Consider the following 23752-nt stretch of genomic DNA (forward strand, 5'->3'; position numbering starts at 1 on the left):
AAGTAAACAATATTTACCAAGACAATACATAAAGAAAAGCACTTCATGACACAGATTACCTCAAATTTTGTAATATTTGATTAAAATACAAAGACGTATACTGGTCAGTTTTAAAGTAAATACATGTAAATGAGACAAAGAGGATTTTACCCAATAAAGTAGTCAGGAATTAGCAGTCGCTACAACCAGAGAGATGAACAGCTAGTTGAGATGTGAGACTGGGTACAGGAAGGAAACCACACAGTGGTATCTAAAGTTGAAGTGAACAACGCAGCACACACAAAATCATTATCAGAAAGAAAAAGAGACTAAACCTTCTTGAAAAAAAAATAGCTTCTTACATGAAATTCTTGAGAGTGACCAAGAAACTTGTATTTTCCTACTCAGTCTTATTTTCAAAATAAACACAAAGGCTATAAAAAATTGGTGTATTAATATCAGTGTCGACTGTAAAAACTTAATGAAACTCAGCAATTAAAAGGCAGAGACATTAATTAAAAAGATAAGAGAAAATCAGATTAATATGTTAAATGATTCAATAGACTTTTTCCCTCCTGTGTGTTGAATTCTAGGCTGAAATTCCACATCATGAGCCCATTTCCTTTAATCCTAGAATAGTGTTTTCATGTCTTAGAGGAACACCTGACATATACTTCTAAGTTTAAACTTTTTACTTGCCCACAGTTCTTTGTTTCATTATCCATATAGCATGACAGAGATTCATAAGCAGGAGGTAAAAGAAGTAATTGGTGGGTTAAGTATAATTATATTAAATCCTCTAACATTTGTTACATCAAAGATTTATTTATTTATTTTATGTTTTCTTTGAGTAACTCATTTTTTAATAATAAATTTATTTTTTATTGTTCAATTTACATCAAAGATTTAAAAATAAATGTAAACATGTCTTGGACTTTATTCCTAGAGTTAATTAATTAAAGTACCAAAGAGACATTATTTTAGAGAAAAATGAACCTTTTTTTAAAAAAATCTCTGTTAATTGTGAGAGCTGGGGTACAAAAATGTTGCATTATTTTCTGTACATTTCTGTATATGTTTTATTTATTCAATATTCTTTTATTTTTATTTTTTGTGTTCACATTTTTGAAATTTTTTAAATTATTTTTTTATTGGAGTTTAATTTGCCAATGTATACCATATCACCCACTGCTCATCCCGTCAAGTGTTCAATATTCTTTTAGAGTAAAAATGAAAGACAATCAGTTAAATCTATTTTTATGTATTTTATGTATAAACCTCTGTATTGATGTATAAACCCATGAGTAATGAGGCTCCAATACTCACAGTAAACCATACACAAAAATCTTAAGAAGTTTTTTTTTCCCTAGAAAAACTTAATGAAACATTAGGAATTAATGTAATCTCATTAAATTTAATCCTTCTGATAATCTTTAGCTTTGAGGAGTTCTAAATTTTAGAAAACTTACTTACCATACCCACTTCTTTCAAAGCTGAAGTCACAGAAATAACAGATCTCATCTGTTGCTTTGATGGAGAGCCACCTGCTTCATGTTGTCCCAAAGGTGGAGACATATCAGAATTCTTTACTCCTTTAGCCACCAACTATAATGAAGAATTTAAATACATTTGCAAATTGATATTTGTATGAAGAGATAAAACGGTATATATAGGATCACTATTTATCCACTCTATCTAAAGGTACAGTGTTTTCATTTCTCAATTTTTATTGTGCAAGACAATGTGCTAGGTCTGAGGAAAGATCAGAAAAGAGAGAAACATCTCTGGCCTCAGATGTAAACATAATTATGTCTCCTGTAGTACTAACTCTTTTCCATTTCATTAACAATGTTTCATTAAGTAATCTTTTAAAAAAATCCTGACTTGTAAAAAATTAAGACATCAGTCCCTTCACTTTAATTTTAATTACAACATTTGATGGGAAGAAAAAAATATTTTACTTCTTAATCTTACAATTCAAAAAGAGATGCTTGTGCAAATTCTGAAAGTTTGGCACAATCTTCTTAAAGTTTGAACATCAATCACCTACCATGAACCCTCATTACAAAAATGTCAACATAATGGAAGAATGGAAGAAATGGAAGCATGGAAGAAATGATAAGTGCAGGTAACAAGAATTTAACTTCACTAAAAAATATCATGTTATATTCATATATGTGTTCATCTTTATCTTATCATTTATACTCTGTGAAATAAGATATGGAATCATTACTAAATATAAGGAAATGGCATTTACAGGTATACTCATAGCAAGTCTGCTCCCTACTTATTTCTCTCCTTCAAACAATTAAACAAAAATTTCTGGGGGGGTATACATTTCGACTGCAACATTTATTGAGGTAGCAATACAATTATAACATCTTGTTGTCTGGACTCTCATTTTATACTAATATCTATGTTGTTCAAAAGAAGGTGGCAATAATGAACACAGTATTGAAGAACAAAAGTTCAAGGAATGATTCTACCCAGCTTCTTCAAGTCTTACTACAAAGACAGTGTGGCACTGGTAAAAGAATAGACAAACAGAACAATGGAACAGAATATAGCTCAGTAATGGACTCACATAAACACAGTCAAATGATCTTTAACAAAGGAGCAAAGACAAGTTAATGGAAAAAGGAGTCTTTACAACAAATAGTGCTGCGATATCTAGACATCGTAGGCCAAAATAAAAGGGATCTAAACAAAGACTTTAAACCAAAAATTAACTCAAAATTCATTATAGATTTAAATGCAAAATGCAAAACTATAAAAACTCCCAGAAGGTAACATAGGAGAAAACCCAGATGATTTTGGGGTTGGCAATACTTTTTAGATATAACACTAGAGGTACAATCATGAACGATGAATAAATAAGCTGGACTTCACTAAAATTCAAAACTTTCGCTTTTTGAAAGATAACTATCAAGAGAAGAAGACAAGCCACAGACTTGGAGAAAATATTTGCCAAAGACAGAAAGACTTAAAGTGAAGTTAACCAAAATATAAAAAGAGCTCTTAAAACTCAATAAAAAAGCAAACCACCTAATTAAAAAAATGAACTAAAAATCTGAATAGATACCTCACCAAAGACAAATACAAACAGCAAGTAGGCATATGAAAAGTTGCTACACATATGTCATTTGGGAACTGCAAATTAAAACAATAATGTGATACTACAACTTATCTACTACAATGACTAAAATTCAAACCACTGAAGCACCAGATGAGGATGTGGAGCAACCAGAACTCTCATTGATTTCTGATGGTAATTCAAATGGTTTGGAAGACAATTTGGCAGTTTCTTACAAAACTAAACAGACTTTCACCATGTGACCCAACAATCACACTCCTTGGTATTTACCCAAAGGATTTAAGAACTTATACTCACACAAAAATCTGTACATAGATGTTTATGGCAGTTTTATTCATAATTGCCAAAACTTGGAAGTAACCAAGATGTCCTTCAGTAACTAGATTAACAAAAACAACAACAACAACAAAAAAAACTGGTACAAACAGGAATATTATTCAGTGCTAAAAAGAAATGAATTATCAAGCCATGCAAAGTTATAGAAGAACTTTAAATGCATATTACTAAACGAAACAAGTCAATCTGAAAAGGCTACTGGTATGATTCCAATCATATGACATTCTGGAATAGGTAAAACTATAGAAACAATAAAAAGATCAGTGGTTGCCAGAGGTTGGGAGAGGAGTGGTAGGAGGAATGTATAAACAGAACACAGAATTTTTAGGTCAGTGAAAATACTCTGTATGATATTATAATGCTGAATACCTGTCATTATACATTAGTCGAAACCTACAAAATGGACAGTACCAAGAATGAACTATAATATAAACTATAGACTTTGAGTCATGATATGTAAATATAGGTTCATCAACTGCAACAATGTACAATTCTGGTGGAAGATGCTGATTAATGGGAGAGGCTATGGGGCAAGGATATATGGGAAATCTCTGTATCTTCCTCAGTTTTGCTGTGAACCTAAAACTACTCTAAAAAATTAAATCTTTATATATAAAAAAAGACAGAAACACTGTTCTAATCCAGAGTTGAGCACCACTGAAAAAGTATACTGATATTTGAGAATATTGTTATAAATAACTCAAAAAACCTAAAGCTAACACAACTGAGTATTATCTCCTTGAAAGACTACATAGAAATATTTTGAAGCTTTATGATGGTCTTATTTCATACAGGATATTCAAAAAAGGTACCATAAATTCTGAGAAAATAAAAACAAGTTCCAATTGGTTCTGAAAAAATAGCAGCATTTTTAGAAAAGTATGGTATTTCTTTAGATAATTATTTTGAAGGAAACAATTTGGATGTACAAATTCTATCATTTTATTTAAATCAGTAAATATTTGTCTAACCATGTATTGTTTTTATCCACTGTATAATCAATGTTTAAATTCACTTGAATGATTTCTGCTTTTTTTTTCTTTTAAAGAGAAAGACAGCTTGCATGTGCACGAGTGGGAAGGGAGGAGGAGAAAGAGAAAGGATCTCAAGCAGGCTCCATGTCTAGCACAGAGCCTGACACAGGGCTCCATCTCACAACCCTGAGATCATGACCTGACCTGAAAATAAGAGTCAGACGCTTAACTGACTGAGCCACCCAGGTGCCCTGTTTTCTTTTTTTTTTTTTTTAAAGATTTTTTTTATTTATTCTTGAGAGACACACAGAGAGAGGCAGAGACATTGTCAGAGGGAGAAGCAGGCTCCCTGCAAGGAGCCTGATGTGGGACTCGATCACCAATCCTGAGATCACGCCAAGAGCCAAGGGCAAACGCTCAACCGCTGAGCCACCCAGGCATCCCAGGTGCCCTGTTTTCTATTTTAATAAGTAAATCTGATGTGATTTTTGTGAGAAAACAAATATGCAATATTTGATACAAATTAATCAATACAAAGATGTATTAAGTGCCAAGCACAGTGCTAAATAACGGATATTCAAATTGAATGATACACGTTAACTATGTGAAGTGATAGATGTATTAACTAGACTTAATGTGGTAATCATTTCACAATATATACATATATCAAATTATGTTGTACATCTTATACCTACACAATGTTATTTGCAAATATATCTCAGTAAAGTTGCAAAAAAAAAAAAAACCTAATATATTGTAGACCAGAACTAATTGCAATAATTTTCAAACAAACACAAGACAAAAACAAAACAAAATGGCTCATACAATGCTTTCTCTCACAGGATTATAAACCATATGAGAAAGGGAAACATAAATCAATCAGTATGTTACAGAGAAATAAAAGTAGATAGATGTGTGCTAAATGGTCTGGGGAAAAACAAACAAAATAAAACCAGAGAAAGCACTAACTGTGTAAAGCCAGGAGGGAAGATGGTGAGAGTGGCCTTTGTAGGGTAGCCAGTTTGAACAGCCATTCATTGTTTAAGGAGGTCATAAAATATAGTTCAAACAGGACAGTTCTACACTTAAATCCCCAAACTCTCACTTACTAGTCCTGTGATTTTTCATTGCTTCTTATCCTCTCTGAACTTCAAACTTTTTCTTTCTAAAATGGGAATGCTGTACTCATTGTCCCCTTACTGTAGGGATTAAATGTGATAATTTATGTAAAGTGCACAGTTGTGTTCCTAATAAATGGTAGTAATTTCAGTTCAGAAAACATTTATTTAGTTTCTATTAAATAAGGTTATTTGGCTTAAACACTAAAAGTATGATTTTAGACCCTGACAAAATGAAGAAACTGGCTTTGCCCCAAAACAAGTTTCTAATCTCTTGAATGCCAAATAAAAACAAAAACCTCCTATCTGTGCATAATCAGAACAAAGTTTTTGCATTGCATAAGGTTTTATAATACAAAAGTTGAGAAGAAGCAGACACCTGAAAGACAAATACTTGGCATTATAAATTCAAAAAAACGTAAGATTTTAAAAGAATGATCAAGAGTGATTTAATTGTATAAACAAGAGAGATAACATGAATTTAACCAATTTTGCTAAAGAATAACACCAACTGCCTTTCTCAGCCTAGGATGTAATTTTCATTTATGCTTATGAAGATGATCTTAAACTCATTTCCAAAATTACTGCACAGATGCTTATAATAGGAATCTTAAAAAAGTCACCTATACCCTAATGTGCCAACTTATTATATCTCATTTTCTATATTTCTTTTTAATGTTTATACACATGCACACATAATTCATACACAATTTAAATAAACACTGGCATTAACACTCTGAAACTGAAGACATATTGGCCTAAGAAAAACTTAAAAACTTCTAGGGAATATTTAACCAATTTATCTTTAGTTGGAGAATAGCAAAAGTCACATAAAGGAATTGAAAATCCTTTATCTTGACCTTATGTTATTAAATTGTTAAGTATATGAAAGAAATATTTCTGTATTAATTTCAACCTTAAGATAAACCTAAAGTAACAGAGACAAAAATCTGTTTACTGATAAAGTGCCATAAAAAAAAAATAGTGCCATGAGTCAAACTGGGTATGAGACCAAAGATAATCAAATTCAGTACAGTAGGGATTATGCTAAAACATAGAAAATCTCTACTAAAATCTCTTCATACTATTCATCTTTGAATCTATAGAAATCTATAGAAAAATTTCTTTTAATCAAGAGAAGTTTTTAATGTAGAAAATATCACTTATTACTATTAAAAATTTGCTTTGTATTGTTTCAAAATCTATCTGGCTGCCATGTATATAGCTAATGACTGGCACACAGTCTAAGATAATCTGATTCAATGTGTAAGACAAAGTTATTGGCACCTTCATAGTAATAATCTTCAGCAGCCTTCAGTAAATGCTCATATTCCATAATCAAACATATACTAGTCTCTCCCCTGGGTCAACTAAACTAAACAGATCATCATAATAATAAAATATAATAATAATAAAACATACAGAGAAAGTCAGACATAACAAAATCTAAACCAAAGAACAAAGACAAGCAGACTGCCCTATTAAGTCTTCCAATTACTTAATAACAAAAATGTAAAGGTAATTCAGAGTAACTACTGAGATGTTGGAACATCATTATAAATTCAGGTAACACACACCACTGATTACTCAATAGGAGCTGGACCTTCTACATAAACATCATGGATATACTATTCATAACCTGAATATTAAGGTTAGTCAATGTTAACTAGATCTTGAGATAGAAAATAACAACTTAGAGAAAACACTAGACTAAGTTCTTAATTCAGAAAGTTCATCCAATATGACAAAAAACACAAAAATGAAAAAAACACAGTTTCACAGAAGATAAAAACATTAAAGCCTCAAAAAAAGGATACATAAACAATTTTGTTAAAATTGACCACCTAGTTACATCATTTTGAGCACTTCTTTTAAAATACAAAGTTTAAAAAAAAAATTGTAGCAGAAATAAAGCACTGACCTAAGTTTCATTAGTTAAGTTTAAAAAATAAACTGCTTCAGGAGTTATTTGTCCCGGCCATCTTCTAAGTTCATAAATCCAAGCCTTTCCTATATTGCTTATATCACATAAAAGGTTTTTAATTATCACTGTAAAATTGCTTCTATTTTATCTGTCAAATGTATGTTTAATTTTTCTGAAAAATTAAACAGCAGTGCCACCAAATGACAAATGACAAAATTTCACAAAATAGTGAGGCCAGGTTTATAAACACATGAAACTGTTTACCTATTCTTGAAGCACAGATAAACAGTATTTCATTTCTATATCCTGAATGATTTAAAGATTTTATGTATGTCAGGAAAATATTAAATGGCCTGATTTCATATTTTGAATATAGAGCAATTTCACACATGATTTTATATAGCTTAAAGATACAACATGGTTAAATTTTATCAAATTCACATCTCACCTTTCAAAACCTTGTCTTTGAAGAACCAAAAATATAAAAGTATTTTTTCTGAATCATTTTTATGAACTAGTATTGCTAGTTCATAATATATTTATAAGGATGTCTAACATTAAGAACACTGCAAGGTGGCCAGAAGGGGGAAGTATTTCTCCACTCCAAAGGAAGATTTCTAGAACTTTATGGCAGATCCAAAATATAGGACAAAGATAGAAACAAAAATGAAATAGACATTGAAGAGATAAACACAATGAAAAAGGAAGACCTCATACTCAAAAATAGTTTTTCAGCAAATCAAGACGTAATTTCCCTAACTCTGTTTTTTATTTTTTAATTGTTAAATACATTGCTACTCCTAAAAAACTCAATCTATCTTCCTTATGTCTCACTACAATATGAGTATATATGCCAATCAACCAAGAAAGGCAATACTGTATTAATTGGAGTAAACTCTATCACCACACATGAAAATTATTCTTCGTATTAAAGTTCTATGTTGTATTATAATTTTTACACTGAAATATGTCAAAGAGAAAATTTTATAAAATGGGTCTTACATGCCAAAGAATCAGAATAATTAAGGCAGTGATTTTTACCATTTGTTAGATCAAAGATACATTTGACAATCCAATGAAAGATGTGTGGTCTTACTGAATGAAAATGCATCAATATACATAACAACCAAACTAAATTAACATTTCAGGAAGTTCATAATGCTAACCTCTAACTCTGAATAATACGTTAACCACTCTTGAGTTATGGTAATGGTCAGTAAGTAAATATAGACATATGGAGTCCCCATACTACTATACATATATTATGTTAAATTAGACCTTCTTTTGAAAAAATTACTTGATAAAATAACTTTAAACCATTCTCTATAGATTAAACTAGATTTAAGTACTTAAATCATGAAGACTATTTTTCTTTTTTTTTCCTTGCCCCCCCCAAAGACTATTTTTCTAAGCAACTTATACAGAACAGTATTAGAGACCAAGCCTTCCATTTAGGAGATGAGCAAATGTAGGATGACATTCAGTCAGTTTTCCAAACAAGCAAATTAACTGGCAGAGCTGAGACTAAAAGTCAAGTATTCTGATTCTTAGACTCATTTTTTTTTCTCACTACATAAGAATGCATTTGGTAAACCAAACCATTTCTTAACTTTGAAATGCCATGAGCCACAGAATTCCCAATGACTGTATTTGTGTTACTATTCACCAGATACCATGCTAAGCATTTTACAAGGTAAATCAGGGTTCTTCAGTTGAAAGCAATACAAACCAATTCTGGAGGAATAGAGGAGGGAAGGAAGGGAAAAGAAGAGAGAAAAGAACTGTAAGGAAAGGGAAGCCCTCCAAAAAGGACAGGAACCAGAGTAGCTGCATGGACGAATCTAGGTAACATAAATTAATTCACTGTTTGATCATGTTCTCTTACTGGATTAAATAAACTTCAAATCCTATGGTAGTCTTATTATTTTTGAAGCTCAAGCTTCAAGCCCTGGGAGACAATTCAACTGATCTACTTTAGAGGACCTGCCTATTCTTCAGCTAGAAGGATAGGCAGGTTCTTGTTTCACAGTCTTACCAAAAGAACACAATTAATTCCCCCAAATGGAACTGGGTTACTTGCCTGTTGCGCCTGAAAAGTCAGGCCCACTAGCACAGTTTGACGCTGTCACCACAAAAATATTTCTGAAAAGGAGGGGAAATGGGTGGGGAGGATGGGGTAACTGGGTGATAGAGATTAAGGAGGGCTCATGAGATGAGCACTGAGTGTTATTCTATATGTTGGCAAGTTGAATTTAAATATTTGAGAAATAATTAAATATAAAGTTTTTAAGTGTAAAAAAAATTTCTGAAAGAACTTGATGAAATACAAAGTTGTACTATACTAGAAACGAGTATTCTCTATAATACAGTCATAAAAGCTATCATTTGTGCACTTTAGAACTATATAAAACAGATCCACCATTAACAGAGAAAATACATATAGAGAAAAAAAGCCTTTGTACTGGTTTAAATGGCTTAGAAAGCAAAGACTTTTAAGGAGGGGCGGGGGTTCTTGGACTGCATTTTAATAATATGGATGTTTCTGGAAGTGTACTGGATGGGTGTACAAGCTTCCAGAGGTGATCCCCTGCTCCTCTACCATTACCACCACCACCTGTGAAACTTCTGCTTCTATTGCTTAGGGGAAGTTAGCTTAACTCTAGGAAGATCTCAGAGTAGTAGCCTTGAAATTAGGGTCCCTCAGCATAAGTGGAATCCTGATTCTCCTTGATATTCTTAAAATTTTCATGTTAAATAAACATATCTTACAGACCCCTCTGAAACACTGTTTATGTCTAGTGACACTTGGAATGGGGAGCCTGATTCCAAATTGATCTCATGCTATGTCTATTTAAATGGATGAGATTATATGGCAAGACTAAGGATAGGAACATTCTGAGGTAGTCAGAGATGGGGAGTGTGTCCACCAGAAGCCTTACAGGCCCATATGACAGGCCCAAAGAATGACACAATGATAGAAATGAAATACACAGGATGGGTAACTGGGTGATGGACATTAAGGAGAGCATGTGATATAATGAGCACTGGGTGTTATATAAGACCAATGAATCACTGAACTCTACCTCTGAAATCAGTAATATATTTATACATCAACTAACTGAATTTAAATAAAACAAAACAAAACAAAAAAACAAAACCAACCAGGAACAAAATACTATCCCAATTATTGTTTAATGTTGTTCTAGAAGTTCTGGCCAGTGTAAAAAAAATTAAAATAACAATAAAAGGTATAGCTTAAAGAAAGCTTAAAGAAATTAAGGTGAGTGCATAAAAATAAAGACACAAAGCAGCCCCAGGTTCAAATCCCTGTTTGACACTTACTAGAATTGTAACTTCATCTAATTGTTTTACCCTATCTGCTTTGTAAAGTTATAAAGATGAAACAAAGCAAAATATGTGCAGTTGTTATGTGTGTAGCATACAATAAACTATAGGCATTATTGTTATGATATACATCTTGATTATAAGCAAAAATCAATGATTTCCTGAAATATCAGCAATATTCTTTTTTTTTTTTTTTTTTAAAAAAAACCCTTTTAAAACAGAAATAGAGATAGGAGGCAAGATGGCAGAAGTGTAGAGGTCCTTGTTTCATCTGGTCCCCCAAATTTAGCTAGATAACTTTCAATCTATCCTGAACACCTATGAATTTGACCCAAGATGAGAAAGAGACCAGAAAGTAAGTATGAACAAATCATAGTGGAGAACTTCCCTAATCTGGGGAAGGAAACAGGCATTCATATCCAAGAGATAGAGAAGACCCTCCCAAAATAATAAAAGACCAATCAACACCCCAACATATAACAGTGAAGCTTGCAAATTTCAGAGATAAAGAGAAAATCATAAAAGCAACTCAAGACAAGAGATTCCTAACTTATATGGGGAGAAATATCAGATTAACAGCATACCTATCCACAGAGACCCAGCAGGCCAGAAAGGGCTGGCATGTTATACTCAGGATAGTAATCAAGAAAAATATGCACCCAAAAATAATACCTTATCCACCAAGGCTGTCATTTAGAATAGAAGGAGAGATAAAGATCTTCCAGGATAGACAGAAACTGAAAAAATATGTGACCACCAAATTGGCTCTGCAAGAAATATTAATGGGGACCCTGTAAGCGAAAGGGGAACCCAAAGAAATAATCTGCAGAACAGGCACTATATAGGTAATACTATCACACTAAATTCATATCTTTTAATAGTTACTCTGAACACGAATGGACTAAATGATCCAGTCAAAAGACACAGGGTATCACACTGGATAAAAAAGCAAGACCCATCTATATGCTGTCTACAAGAGACTCATTTTAGACCTAAGGACACCAGACTAAAAATGAGGGGGTAGAGAACCATGCAAATGGACCTCAAAAGAAAGCTGGGGTAACAATCCTCATATTGGATAAATTAGCTTTTTAAACCAAAGATTGTAATAAGAGATAAAGAAAGATACTATATCAAACGTAAAGGGTCTATCAAGCAAGAAGACCTAGCAATTATGAATATTTATGCCCCTAATGTGGGAGCAGCCAATTATATCAATAAATAAGCAAAGTAGAGATATATAGATAATAATACATTAATAATAAGAGACTTCAACATGGCAGTCTCAGCAAAAGACAGATATTCTAAGCAGAACATCACCAAAGAAACAAGAGCCTTGAAAGATACACTGCACCAAATCAATTTCACAGATATATACAAACATTGTATATATCAACTAAGTATACATTCTTAGTATATAATGCAACAAAGGATACATTCTTCTCAAGTATACATGGAATTTTCTCCAGAACAGACCACACTGGGTCACAAATCAGGTCTCAACTGATGCCAAAAGACTGGGATTGTCCCCTGCATATTTTCAGATCACGATGCTTTGAAACTAGAACTCAGTCTCAAGAAGAAATTTGGAAGGAACTCAAACACTTGGAGGTTTTCAAGAACAACCTATTAAAGATGAATGGGTCAACCAGAAAATTAGAGAAGAATTAAAAAGATTCAAGGAAACTAAGGAAAATGAAAGCACAACTGTTTAAAATCTTTGGGATATGGCAAAGGTGGTGTTAAGAGGGAAATATATCTTAGTACAGCCCTCCCCCCGCCAAAATTGGGAAAATCTCAGATACATAAGCCAATCTTAAACCTAAAGGAACTGGAGAAAGAACAGTAAATAAAGCCTAAACCAGGCAGAAGAGAAATAATAAAGATTAGAGCACAACTCAAAGAAATAGAGACCAGAAGAACCATAGAACAAATCAACGAAACGAGGAGATGTTCTTTGAAAGAATTAATAAGATAAACCCCTAGAGCCAGACTTATTAAAAAGAAAAAAGACTCAAATTAATAAAATCACGAATGAAAGAAGAGAGATCACAACCAATACCAAAGAAATACGAAAGATTTTAAAAACATACTATGAGAAACTATATGCCAACAATCAGGTAATCTGGAAGAAATGGATGCATTCCTGGAACCTGCAAATTACCAAAACTGAAACATGAAGAAATAAAAAACCTGAACAGGCCAATTAACCAGGAAGGATATTGAAGCAGTCATCAAAAACCTCCCAAACACAGAAGTCCAGGGTTAGATGGCTTCCCAGGGGAATTCTACCCAATATTTAAAGAAGAAATAATATCTATTTTACTAAAGCTGTTTCAAAGGATAGAAATGGAAAAATGCTTCCAAACTCATTCTATTAGGCCACATTACTTTGATCCCAAAACCAGACAAAAATTTCATCAAAAAAGAGAATTACAGACCAATATCCCTGATGAACACAGATGCAAAAATTCTCACCAAGATACCAGCCAATAGGATCCAACAATACATTAAGAGGATTATTCACCAGACCAAGTGTGATTTATCCCTGGGATACAAGGGTGGTTCAACATTCATAAAATAACCAATGTGATAGATCACATCAATTAAAAAAAGACAAGAACCATACTGATCCTCTCAATAGATGCAGAAAAAGATTTGACAAAATACAGCATCCACTCCTGATTAAAACTCTTCAAAGTATAGGGATAGAGGGGATATATCCAAATATAAAAGCCATCTATGAAAAACCCACAGTGAATATCATTCTCAAAGGGGGAAAACTGAGAGCCTTTCCCCTAAGGTCAGGAACTTGGCAGGGATGTCCTCTCAGCACTATTATTCAATGTAGTATTAAGAGTCCGAGCCTCAGCAATCAGACAACATAAAGAAATAAAAGGCATCCAAAATGGAAGAAGTCAAACTCTCCCTGTTCACAGATGACATGATACTGTATATAGAAAACCCAAAAGATTACATCCCAAAATTGTTAGAACTCATACAGCAATTCAACAATGGAGAAGATACAAAATCAATGCACAGAAATCAGTGGCATTTCTATATATTAACAATGAGACAGAAGAAAGAGAAATTAAAGAGTTGATCCCATTTACAATTGCACCCAAAACCATTAGATACCTAGGAATAAACCTAACCAAAGAGGTAAAGGATCCATACTCTTAAAAACTACAGAATACTGGGCACCTGGGTGGCTCAATGCTTGAGCGTCTCATTAGCTCAGGGCATGATCCCGGGATCCAGGGATCAAGTCCCACATCAGGCACATTGAAGGGGGCCTGCTTTTCCCTCTACCTATGTTTTTGCCTCTCTCTCTGTCTCTCTAAAAGCAAGTAAATAATAATTTAAAATTAAAACAAAACACTACAGAATACTCATGAAAGAAATCGAGGAAGATGCAGAGATGGAAAAACACCCCATGGTTATGGATTGGAAGAAAGAATAAACACTGTTAAAATGTCTATGCTAAACATGTAAAATTTACATGTTCAATGCAATCCCTATCAAAACACCATGGATTTTCTTCAGAGAGTTGGAACAAATAATCCTAAGATTTGTATGGAACCAGAGAAGACCCCAAATAGCTAGGGGAATGTTGAAAAAGAAAACCAAAGCTGGGGCATCACAATGCTTGACTTAAAGCTGTATTACAAAGCTGTGATCATCAAGACAGTATGGTACTGGCACAAAAACAGACACATGGATCAATGTAACAGAATAGAAACTCAGAAATGGACCTTCAACTCTATGGACAACTAATCTTTGACAAAGCAGGAAAGATTATCCACTGGGAAAAGAGACAGTCTCCTCAATAAATGGTGATGGGAAAACTTGACAGCCACACGCAGAATAAACTGACCATTCTCTTAACACCATACACAAAGATAAACTCAAAATGGTTGCAAGATCTAAATGTGAGATAAGAATTCATCAAATTCCTAGAGGAGAACACAGGCAACAACCCTCTTGAAGTTGGCCACAGCAACTTCTTGCAAGACACATCTATGAAGGCAAGGGAAACAAAAGCAAAAATGAACTACTGGGACTTCATCAAGGTAAAAAGCTTTTGCACAGCAATGGAAACAGTAGAACCAAAAGACAACCTACAAAATGGGAGAAGATATTTGCAAATGACTTATCAGATAAAGGGCTAGTATCCAAGATCTTAAAAGAACTTATCAAACTAAACACCAAAGAAACAAACAATCCAGTCACAAAATAGTCAGAAGACATGGAAAGACATTACACCGAAGAAGACCTACACATGGCCAATAAACACATGATAAAATGCTTCACATTACTTGTCATCACGGAAATACAAATCAAAACCACAATGAGAAACCACCTCACACTGGTGAGAATGGTTAAAATTAACAAGACAAGACATAACAAATGTTGGCGAGGATGTGAGAATGGTGAACCCTCCAGGACTGTTGGTAGGAATGTAAACTAGTGCAACCACTCTGGAAAAGTGTGGAGGTTCCTCAAGAAGTTAAAAATAGAGCTACCCTATGACCCAGCAATTGCACTATTAGGTATTTACCCCAAAGATACAGATGTAGTGAAATGACAAGACACCTGCACCCCAATGTTCACAGCAGCAATGTCCACAATAGCCAAACTGTGGAAGAAGCCATGATGTCCTTCAACAGATGAATGGATAAAGGAGATGTGGTATATATACACAATGGAATATTACTCAGCCATAGAAAGGATGAATATCTACCATTTATTTCGATGTGGATGGAACTGGAGGGTATTATGCTGAGTGAAATAAATCAATTGGAGAAGAACAATTATCATATGGTTTTACTCATATGTATAGTATAAGAAATAGTGAAAGGGGCCATAAGGGAAAGGAGGGAAACTGAGTGGGGAAAAATTAGAGAGGAAAAAAAACCATGAGAAACTCTTAACTCTGGGAAACAAACAAAGGGCTGCAGAAGGGGAAGTGGGTGGGGTAACTGGGTGACAGGCATTAAGGAGGGCATGTGATAGGATGAGCACTGGGTGTTATATGTTAGCAAACTGAATTTAAATAAAATATTAATAAAAACAAACAAATAGAATTAGGTAGCATCAAGAAGTAACCTTTACAAGAGATATAACAAGTATGAGCTTAAAATATCAAAACTGTGTAAGAGATATAAAAGACCCAATAAGTAAATGTAAATACTTAATATGCTCCTGGATAAATTAATTTGTTTATTAATTTGGTTTAAGGTAATACCAAAAAAATTCCAACAGAATTTTTTTTTAAAGATTTACTTATTTATTTGAGAAAGAGAGAAAGAACAAAGGGAAAGAGAGAGAGAAGCAGACTCTGTGCTAAGTGAGGAGCCCAATACAGGGCTTCATCTCCAAACCCTGAGGCCATGATCTGAGCTGAAATCCAGACTGAAATGCTTAGCTGACTGAGCCACCCAGGCACACCTCAACAGAATTTAAAAAAAGGAAAAGGAAAAAAAAAAAAAAAAAGACAAAAATTACCCAGGAATGTATCTGGTAAAGAAAAAGGATTTTAACTAAGGAAAACACTGTAAAAAGAAGAGTAAAAAGGAAATGAGTAAAGAACTCTATCAGAATTTAAATATATTTTAAAATTCATAAGTACTAATACAATGAGGCAATGGTTGAACAGACGGAATAATGGAGTATAAGAGAGCTTGATGCATGTATATTATAGACTCATTCTCTAGTTTGTAAAATAATTTAATATGTGTAGGTATTTATATTAATATATAAAGGTAGCTTTATAAATCAGTGGCAGAAGGAAAGCACAGGCATTGAGTGATGCTGGGACTTTGATTAGGTACTTGGCAATAGAAAAACTAAAATAAATAATTAGGTTCTCACTCCCAATCAAACTGGAGAATAACTTCCATATTGATCATTTTTAAATACGAAAGACAGGGTGATAGAGAGGGAGAGGAGGGGCAGGGGATAGGAGAGGGAGAAAGAATGAGGATAAAAAATGGGAAAGAAAAGAATTACATAATTATAATGGTGACATACTAGCCAGTAGGAGACATAGGGATATTATTAACATGACCAGGATCAAGAGCTAAATCTTACATGCTCTTCCCATACTTTCTTTTCTCTCTCATATGCTTCCTTTCGCTTTCGTTCTAATTGTTCTTTTAGTACAGAAGCTCGTGCACTTGCTTGGGCCTGAAAATAAAAACAATCAACAAAATTAGTTACCAGAAAGAAGGGTATACATTTTTTTTTTATGTCTATAAAGAGATTTACTTAGTAGCCCAAAAAGAGGACTTGGGGGCATGGGGGGAAAATTTCTAGAGTAAAAATAGAAGCTCACTCTATATTCATAGCACCAAAACCAAGGCTCAACAGCAGCTGCTCAATAAGTATTTGTTGAATAAAAACAAATACAGGCACATTTTAATGGAAATACAAATGTAAACATTTTAAAACTATGGTTATTATATACAGACTTAATTTGTCTTCACTGAAATGGACAATTATATTTTTCATTTTTAAGGTTACCATTTTTTTCTTTTTAGGTTACTTGTGTAATAGTTTTACAAACTGTCATGATTTCAACAAATTGCTCTCCATAAATACAAGATACGAAAAGAGGAAGACACTATTTTTCAGAAACCAGTGAGGAAGAAAGGGGAATGAAAAATTAGGCAAGAGAATAATTATGCAAGACACAATTTTCTACCCTAGGTTGTCATTTTCTCAAAGAAAACCTGTATCTTTCTAGTCTATACCTTAAATGTTTCAACTTTTTTACGCCGCACGTCAGCCTCCTCACTTCCTTCTTGTCCCTCAGAATAATCAGCTTCTTTCTACAAAGTAAGGAGACAAACCACTTAGGACAGAGCTGTGAATCAGGGCAGAGCTCTGTGGAAGATAATATGAATAAACTTACACTTAAAAATATAAAATGGTAAATTGTTCAACACTGCTAATTTTCTCTCACAGTGAGAAGTGAACTATCCACAACTACCAATTCTTATGGACAATAAATGGGAAAAAAAACCCAAAAATAAAAGGATACAAAATGGCTATGTGTACTACTTATAGTTTTCTCTCAGAATTCCTCTGGAAAAATGCTCTTATCAATTTAAAATCCCATGTATAAAATTTATTTTATTTCTAAGTATAGTTTTCTGATTTTTGACTTTGACTTCATCAGATTCTGTTAGTGGCATAGTATTATTTTATTTTTTTAAAAAAAGGTTTTATTTATTTGAGGGAGAGAGAGTGTGTGAGTGTACAAGTGAGGGGAGGGGCAGAAGGAGAGGGAGAAACAAACTCCTTACTGAGCGGGGAGTCTGATGTGGGGCTCTATCCCAGGACCACCAGATCATGACCTGAGCTAAAGGCAGATGCTTTTGAAGCCACTCAGGTGCCCCAGTAGCACAGCAATTTTAATCTTAATCTATATAATGTCATTCAATTACTTTTTTAAAAATTATTTTCCGGGATGCCTGGGTGGCTCAGCAATTGAGTGTCTGCCCTCAGCTCAGGATGTGATCCAAGGATCTGGAATCGAGTCCCACATTGGGCTCCCCATGGGGAGCCTGCTTCTCCCTCTGCCTATGTCTCTGCCTCTCTCTGTCTCTCATCAATCAATAAATAAATATTTTTAAAAAATTACTTTTCAACCTGCCTTTTCACCACGAAGTTTGGCTTTAATCTGTTGGCGTTCATTGAAATTCTGCAGTCTTATTTGCCTCAGTCTTGCCAGATAAACCTACAAGGAGAGAAAAAAACACACATTTTAATTTAAAGAAAAAAATTATCAGCATTTTTACTGCTTAATTTTTAAATTAAAGAAAAGTGTTAATCTGAATACAAGAAATAAAAGTTTCAAAATCTGGTTAATGGAAAGTGTGATATTAGCTTTCAAGTGTTTAATTTAGAACAACTTATTTCTGAAAAGAAATACATTATAAATTTTTAATTTTATCAAAAGAAAAGAAATTGAACTCAGAATACTGAATATCAGTTATGGGGCAAAATTATGACACAGCATGTCAGTCAAATTATATTAACAGGTCCCTCTAGACCTACAAAATCCTTAAATAATTGTTAAGAATTTAAACCATGCAAGAAAGGAAGGCAATAAACTCAAAAATGGCTATGTGACGGAGGTAGCGAACATGCGGGAAGCATACCTCTTCCTCTTTGTTTCTTGGCTTCCCTCCTCTTGAAGAGCTGGACCTGCCTCCATACATAGCTGCCAGGTTTTGCAGGATTCCCTGTTCATCATTTAATGTACTAAGTTTAAAGAATGACTAAGGCTACATTAGCATCTTACCTAGGAATATCCAGGTGCCACTTTATTTTGTTTGGCAAATACTGATCATTTCTAGCTGATAAACTTAGATAGACCCTAGAATTTTCCTATATCGATATAACCAATACATTGAGAACAGAAGGAAGCAATTAAACCCCATACATAATTATTCAAAACAGAGACCAGCTATGTTTTTATTAGTCATCTAAAACTGCTTTGAGGTTAGCTAAATTCCAAATCAAAAGCTTTGTTCTGTAAAGGGCCAATCATTTCTACACATTTGTTTACATATGCAATACACAGACAACAATATTAAATATTTGAGCTCAAACTCTACATTCAAGCATGTCCTATTACTATACTGCAAGTGATAATTTCAATAACAAGTGTATCATTTTTAACCATAGTTGATTATAAACATGGAATTCTGTCATTAGAAATTATTTTTTTGATTTTTTTTTTTTTTTTTCTGTGAGAGACACAGAGAGAGAGAAAGAGAAACACAGGCAGAGGGAGAAGCAAGCTCCATGCAGGAAGCCTGATGTGGGACTTGATCCCGGGTCTCCAGGATCACATCCTGGGCTGCAGGCAGCGCTAAACCGCTGCGCACCGGGGCTACCCTGTCATTAGAAATTATTAATATGCTTTAAAAAAGTATCATATTGTCAAACTACCCATCTTCTCTTCCTTCAGCACACAACTATGCTGTAAGATTCTTTTCTTTAAAAAATCCTGTGTCTAATTCTCTAGCTAATGCTTTTTAAGATTTTTTTAAAAAATTATTTGAGAGAGGAAGAGAGAACATGAGAAAGAGATCACAAGCAGGTGGGAAGGGCAGAGGGAAAAGCAGATTCCCTGCTGAGCAGGGAGCCCAATGAAGGACTCCACCCCAGGCCTGGGACTCTGACCTGAGCCACCCAGGCACCTTAATGTCTTTTTATCAGTGTGTTGAAAGCATACTTTTTATATTCATGACCTCTTCCTATTTGTTTTTTTTTTTCCTATTTACTTTCTAACCACAATCTGGTTTCTGATCCCACTAAGACTGAAAATGTTTAAGGTTACCACTGACTTCTTAGTTCACAATTCAAATGGACCCTTTTGAATAAACCTTGCAATTAACATTTCCACTGGAAATTATCTTGACTGAATCCATGTAAATATTTTTTCTTTCATAAAAACATATGTTCACTGTAGAAAACTTTTAAATGATTTACAACTGAACCACCTGACACCCCAAAAAGTCGAAGGTTATTCTCTTCCACCTATATGTATAAATACATACAGATTTTATCTTTATAAAACTGGAATTTTACTATAGTTATTCTGGTTTTACTTTAACCAGCATATTAATTAATTTTAATATTCTGAGTTTCTTCTCACATTTAATATCCTTAAAAACGTTTTTTTCTTAAAAACATTATTCTTAATTGACCATATAGTATTCATAATATTCCACCAAATATGTTCTATAATTCACACATTAAAAAAACCTCTCTTCTCTTTCATATTTATAACAGCACTCTCTCCTGGGTTCTTCCAATCAAGCTTCACTATTTTTCACATGCTTTTCTTTTCCTTGGCTCATCACTAATGTCAATATTTTGTAAAGATTCATTCTTTGGTCCTCCTTCTCTTCTCATTCCAGGCTTTAACATATGCTGCCAATTCCCAAATCTCAATCAACCTTGTAGCCCTTTCTTTTTGAACATCTACGTGTATTCAACTGACATCTGGACAACTCCATTTTTTATGTAGCAAAGCTACTTCAATTTATAAACCTGACTTCATCATTCTTTTTACTACATGATCTTATTCCTACGTCAGTTACTGATCACAATCAGCCACCCAAGTCAGCAAGCTGGGAGTTATCTTTGCCTCTTTCTCTATTCTGCCAAATGACTGTCAAATTACCAATCCACCTCCCGCTAACTCTCTAACTATCCCTTTAGTTTCTGCCTTAGCTCACATTCTCTTGACTTCTGGATTTCCAAGAGTTTCCTAATTTATCATTATATCTCTCAGTCTATTCTATACTCCAGTCTATTCTCTGTAATACAGAGTAAAATTTTTAACAGCCTCTTTCACATCAAAGACCACATAAATCTTTCAATGTTCCCATTAGCTTCATAATATAATCCACATTCTAGTCTGTTGCATAGCCATACCTATTCTCATCTCTGCCAGTGGCTATCATTTTAGCCATGATAACTACTTGTGGTTTATAAACTATCCAATGATTCACTCATTTTCTTAACTCTACTCATCTTCCAAAATGCAACAAACATTTCACCAATGGAGGATCATACCTCCTCGTCAATGACATGTGACATGCCATACCATTTCTAATACATATCATCTATAGCAGTGCTCATCGGTATATAATGGTGGGCATTCAGTATATTATGATGGTTAAAAACATGAACTATGATAGACTCAAATTCGGTCAGTTCAAACATTTGTCAATGTCATCTCTAACCACTGCTGACCTACAGCAAAATTACTTAAAATTGCTGTAAGCTTGGGCATAATAATACAACCTACTTCATGCATATGTCAGAGCAAAAAGTATTATTATATAAATGTGCTCTGTCTTTTCTTTGAGCCTGACAAAAGGCTACTGCCCACTCAGTTTCTTCCCTTCTTCAAAAGGATCTTGGCATAAGCTTATCAGTTACCTGAGCTTTTGAGATAGGAGTCAGAGAGTGGGAAGGTGAAGGAAAACAAGAAATAGGCAGGGTTGGACAAAGATATGAGTGAACTCTGAGAAGATGAATGGAAATATCTGCAATTGCAGAAGAGTGGGTGGGTGGAAGATCACTACAGATTGTATCTTTCATGATATTTGAGAACTTTAAGTAAAAAAAATCTGAGCTACTTTGAAGCAATTTTTTTTAACATTTTACTTTGAAATATTATAGATTCCCAGATAGGTAAAATATGTAGGGAGTTTTCATGGCCCCTTCATCCAGCCTCTCCCAATTTTTATCATCTTGCATAATTACAGTACACTATCAAAGCCGGAAACTGATTCCGGCACTTATACATGCACATACTGTGTATTCATGCAATGTTGTCACACATATAACTTTATGTAACCAAAACCATAATCAAGATACTCAATTGTACCATTACTATATACTTCACAGCCATATTCACTATTCCCATACCTAACACACACCTATCAACTACTAATATGTTCTCCATCAATATATTCACAAAATTTACATATTGGAATCATACAGTACCATTTGAGATGGACTGTTTTTACTTGGTATTATTCCTTGCAGTCCATTCAAGGTATTGGATGCATAAATTAATGGTTTGTTCCATTTTACTGCTAATTAGTATTCCATGTTATGGATATAACATAATTTGTTCATTCATTCACTCACTGAAGGACATTTGGATAGTTCCAACTTTTTGGCTATTAAGAATTAAAGTTGCTAAGAACATTCATGTACAAATTTCTGAATGAAAATATATTTTCTTTACTCTTGGACATATGTCCAAAAGTAGAATTACCTGTTCTTAGTATAGTAAGTCTATTTTTAGTTTTAAAGGGGATTTTCAACTATTTTGCAGAATAGCTGTATCACTTTACATTCTTACCAGGATTGGATGACCCAGTTTCTCCATATCATATAACCAGCATTTGGTTTTTATCACTTATTAATTTTAGTCACTCTGATAGGTGTGTAGTGATACACTGTGGTTTTAATCTGGAATTCTTCCCACATAGCTAATGATGTTGAAAAATCTTTCCATGAGTTTATCTGCCATCTGCGTATCTTTTCAATGAAATGTTTAGCATGGCTTTTGCCCATTATCTAACTAGATTCTCAGTGTTTTTAATATTGAGTTTTGATGATTCTTTATATGTTCTAGATACAAGTCCTTTGCGGAATAAGGGGTTTACAAATATTTTCTTCCTCTTAACAGGGTCTTTTGTAGAACAAAAGTTTAAATTCTGATGAAGTCAGAATTATAATGTTTTCCTTTTACAAACTGCTTTTGATGCCAAGTCTAAGAACTCTTTGTCTAGTCTGAAGTCTGAAATTTTCCCTTCTAATAGTTTTAGTTTTATGTTTTCCCCTAGAGTGCATGATCTTTTAATTATTTTGTAAGGTGTGAGGTTTAGGTCAAGGTTCCTATTTTTCGCCTGTGGCTTGAAATCTAATTTCTCCAGCACTGAAAAGGCAATCCCTGTTCCATGAATTGCTTCTTTTTCAAGAATCAGTGGGGTATATATGTACAGATCTATTTGTAGTTTTTCCATACTGTTCTATTAATGTATCTGTCTATCCCTCTGCTAGTACTATACTGTTTTGATTACTATAGCTGTAAGTAAGTCTTAATATAATGAAGAGTCATTCTTCCCACCTAATTCTTTAAAACTGTTTTGGCTATTTTAAGACACTTCTCTTTCATATGTATTTTAGGATAAGTTTGTTTATATCTATAAAAAATGTTCCTAAGACTTTATTCAGAATTGCATTACACATAGATCAGTTTAGGATAACTTGCTATTTTTACTACATTGAGTCTTCCAATTCATGAACATGGTATATTCTTCAAGTATTTAGGTCTTCTTTGATTTCATCAACATTTTGTCATTTTAATTGCATAAATGCTTCATGTATTCTTTAAAGATTTTACTTATTTATTTGACAGAGAGAAAGAGTGCACAAG

General features: G+C 33.6%; 1 protein-coding gene across 16 annotated transcripts in view; it reads right to left on the reverse strand.

Annotated features, from left to right (window-relative positions):
* NEK1 (NIMA related kinase 1) overlaps window positions 1-23752 on the reverse strand; it is a 228597-nt gene that overhangs the window by 86557 nt on the left and 118288 nt on the right. For 12 of the 16 annotated variants that reach the window (XR_012016397.1, XM_072795954.1, XM_072795955.1 and 9 more), the window contains 5 exons: window positions 18939-19022; window positions 18431-18514; window positions 17526-17603; window positions 16864-16959; window positions 1453-1584 (listed from right to left, as the gene is read on the reverse strand). Coding sequence is in view for 15 of the 16 variants with exons in the window: in XM_072795954.1 (XP_072652055.1) it covers window positions 1453-1584; window positions 16864-16959; window positions 17526-17603; window positions 18431-18514; window positions 18939-19022 (474 nt within the window). In the remaining variant the exon portion in view is untranslated. Of the gene's footprint in view, window positions 1-1452; window positions 1585-16863; window positions 16960-17525; window positions 17604-18426; window positions 18515-18938; window positions 19023-23752 lie in introns of all 16 variants that reach the window. The other 4 variants (XM_072795971.1, XM_072795960.1, XM_072795956.1 and 1 more) reach the window with 3 other exon arrangements.

The sequence above is a fragment of the Canis lupus genome, chromosome 24 (genome assembly GCF_048164855.1).
Source record: "Canis lupus baileyi chromosome 24, mCanLup2.hap1, whole genome shotgun sequence".
Taxonomy (NCBI): domain Eukaryota; kingdom Metazoa; phylum Chordata; class Mammalia; order Carnivora; family Canidae; genus Canis; species Canis lupus.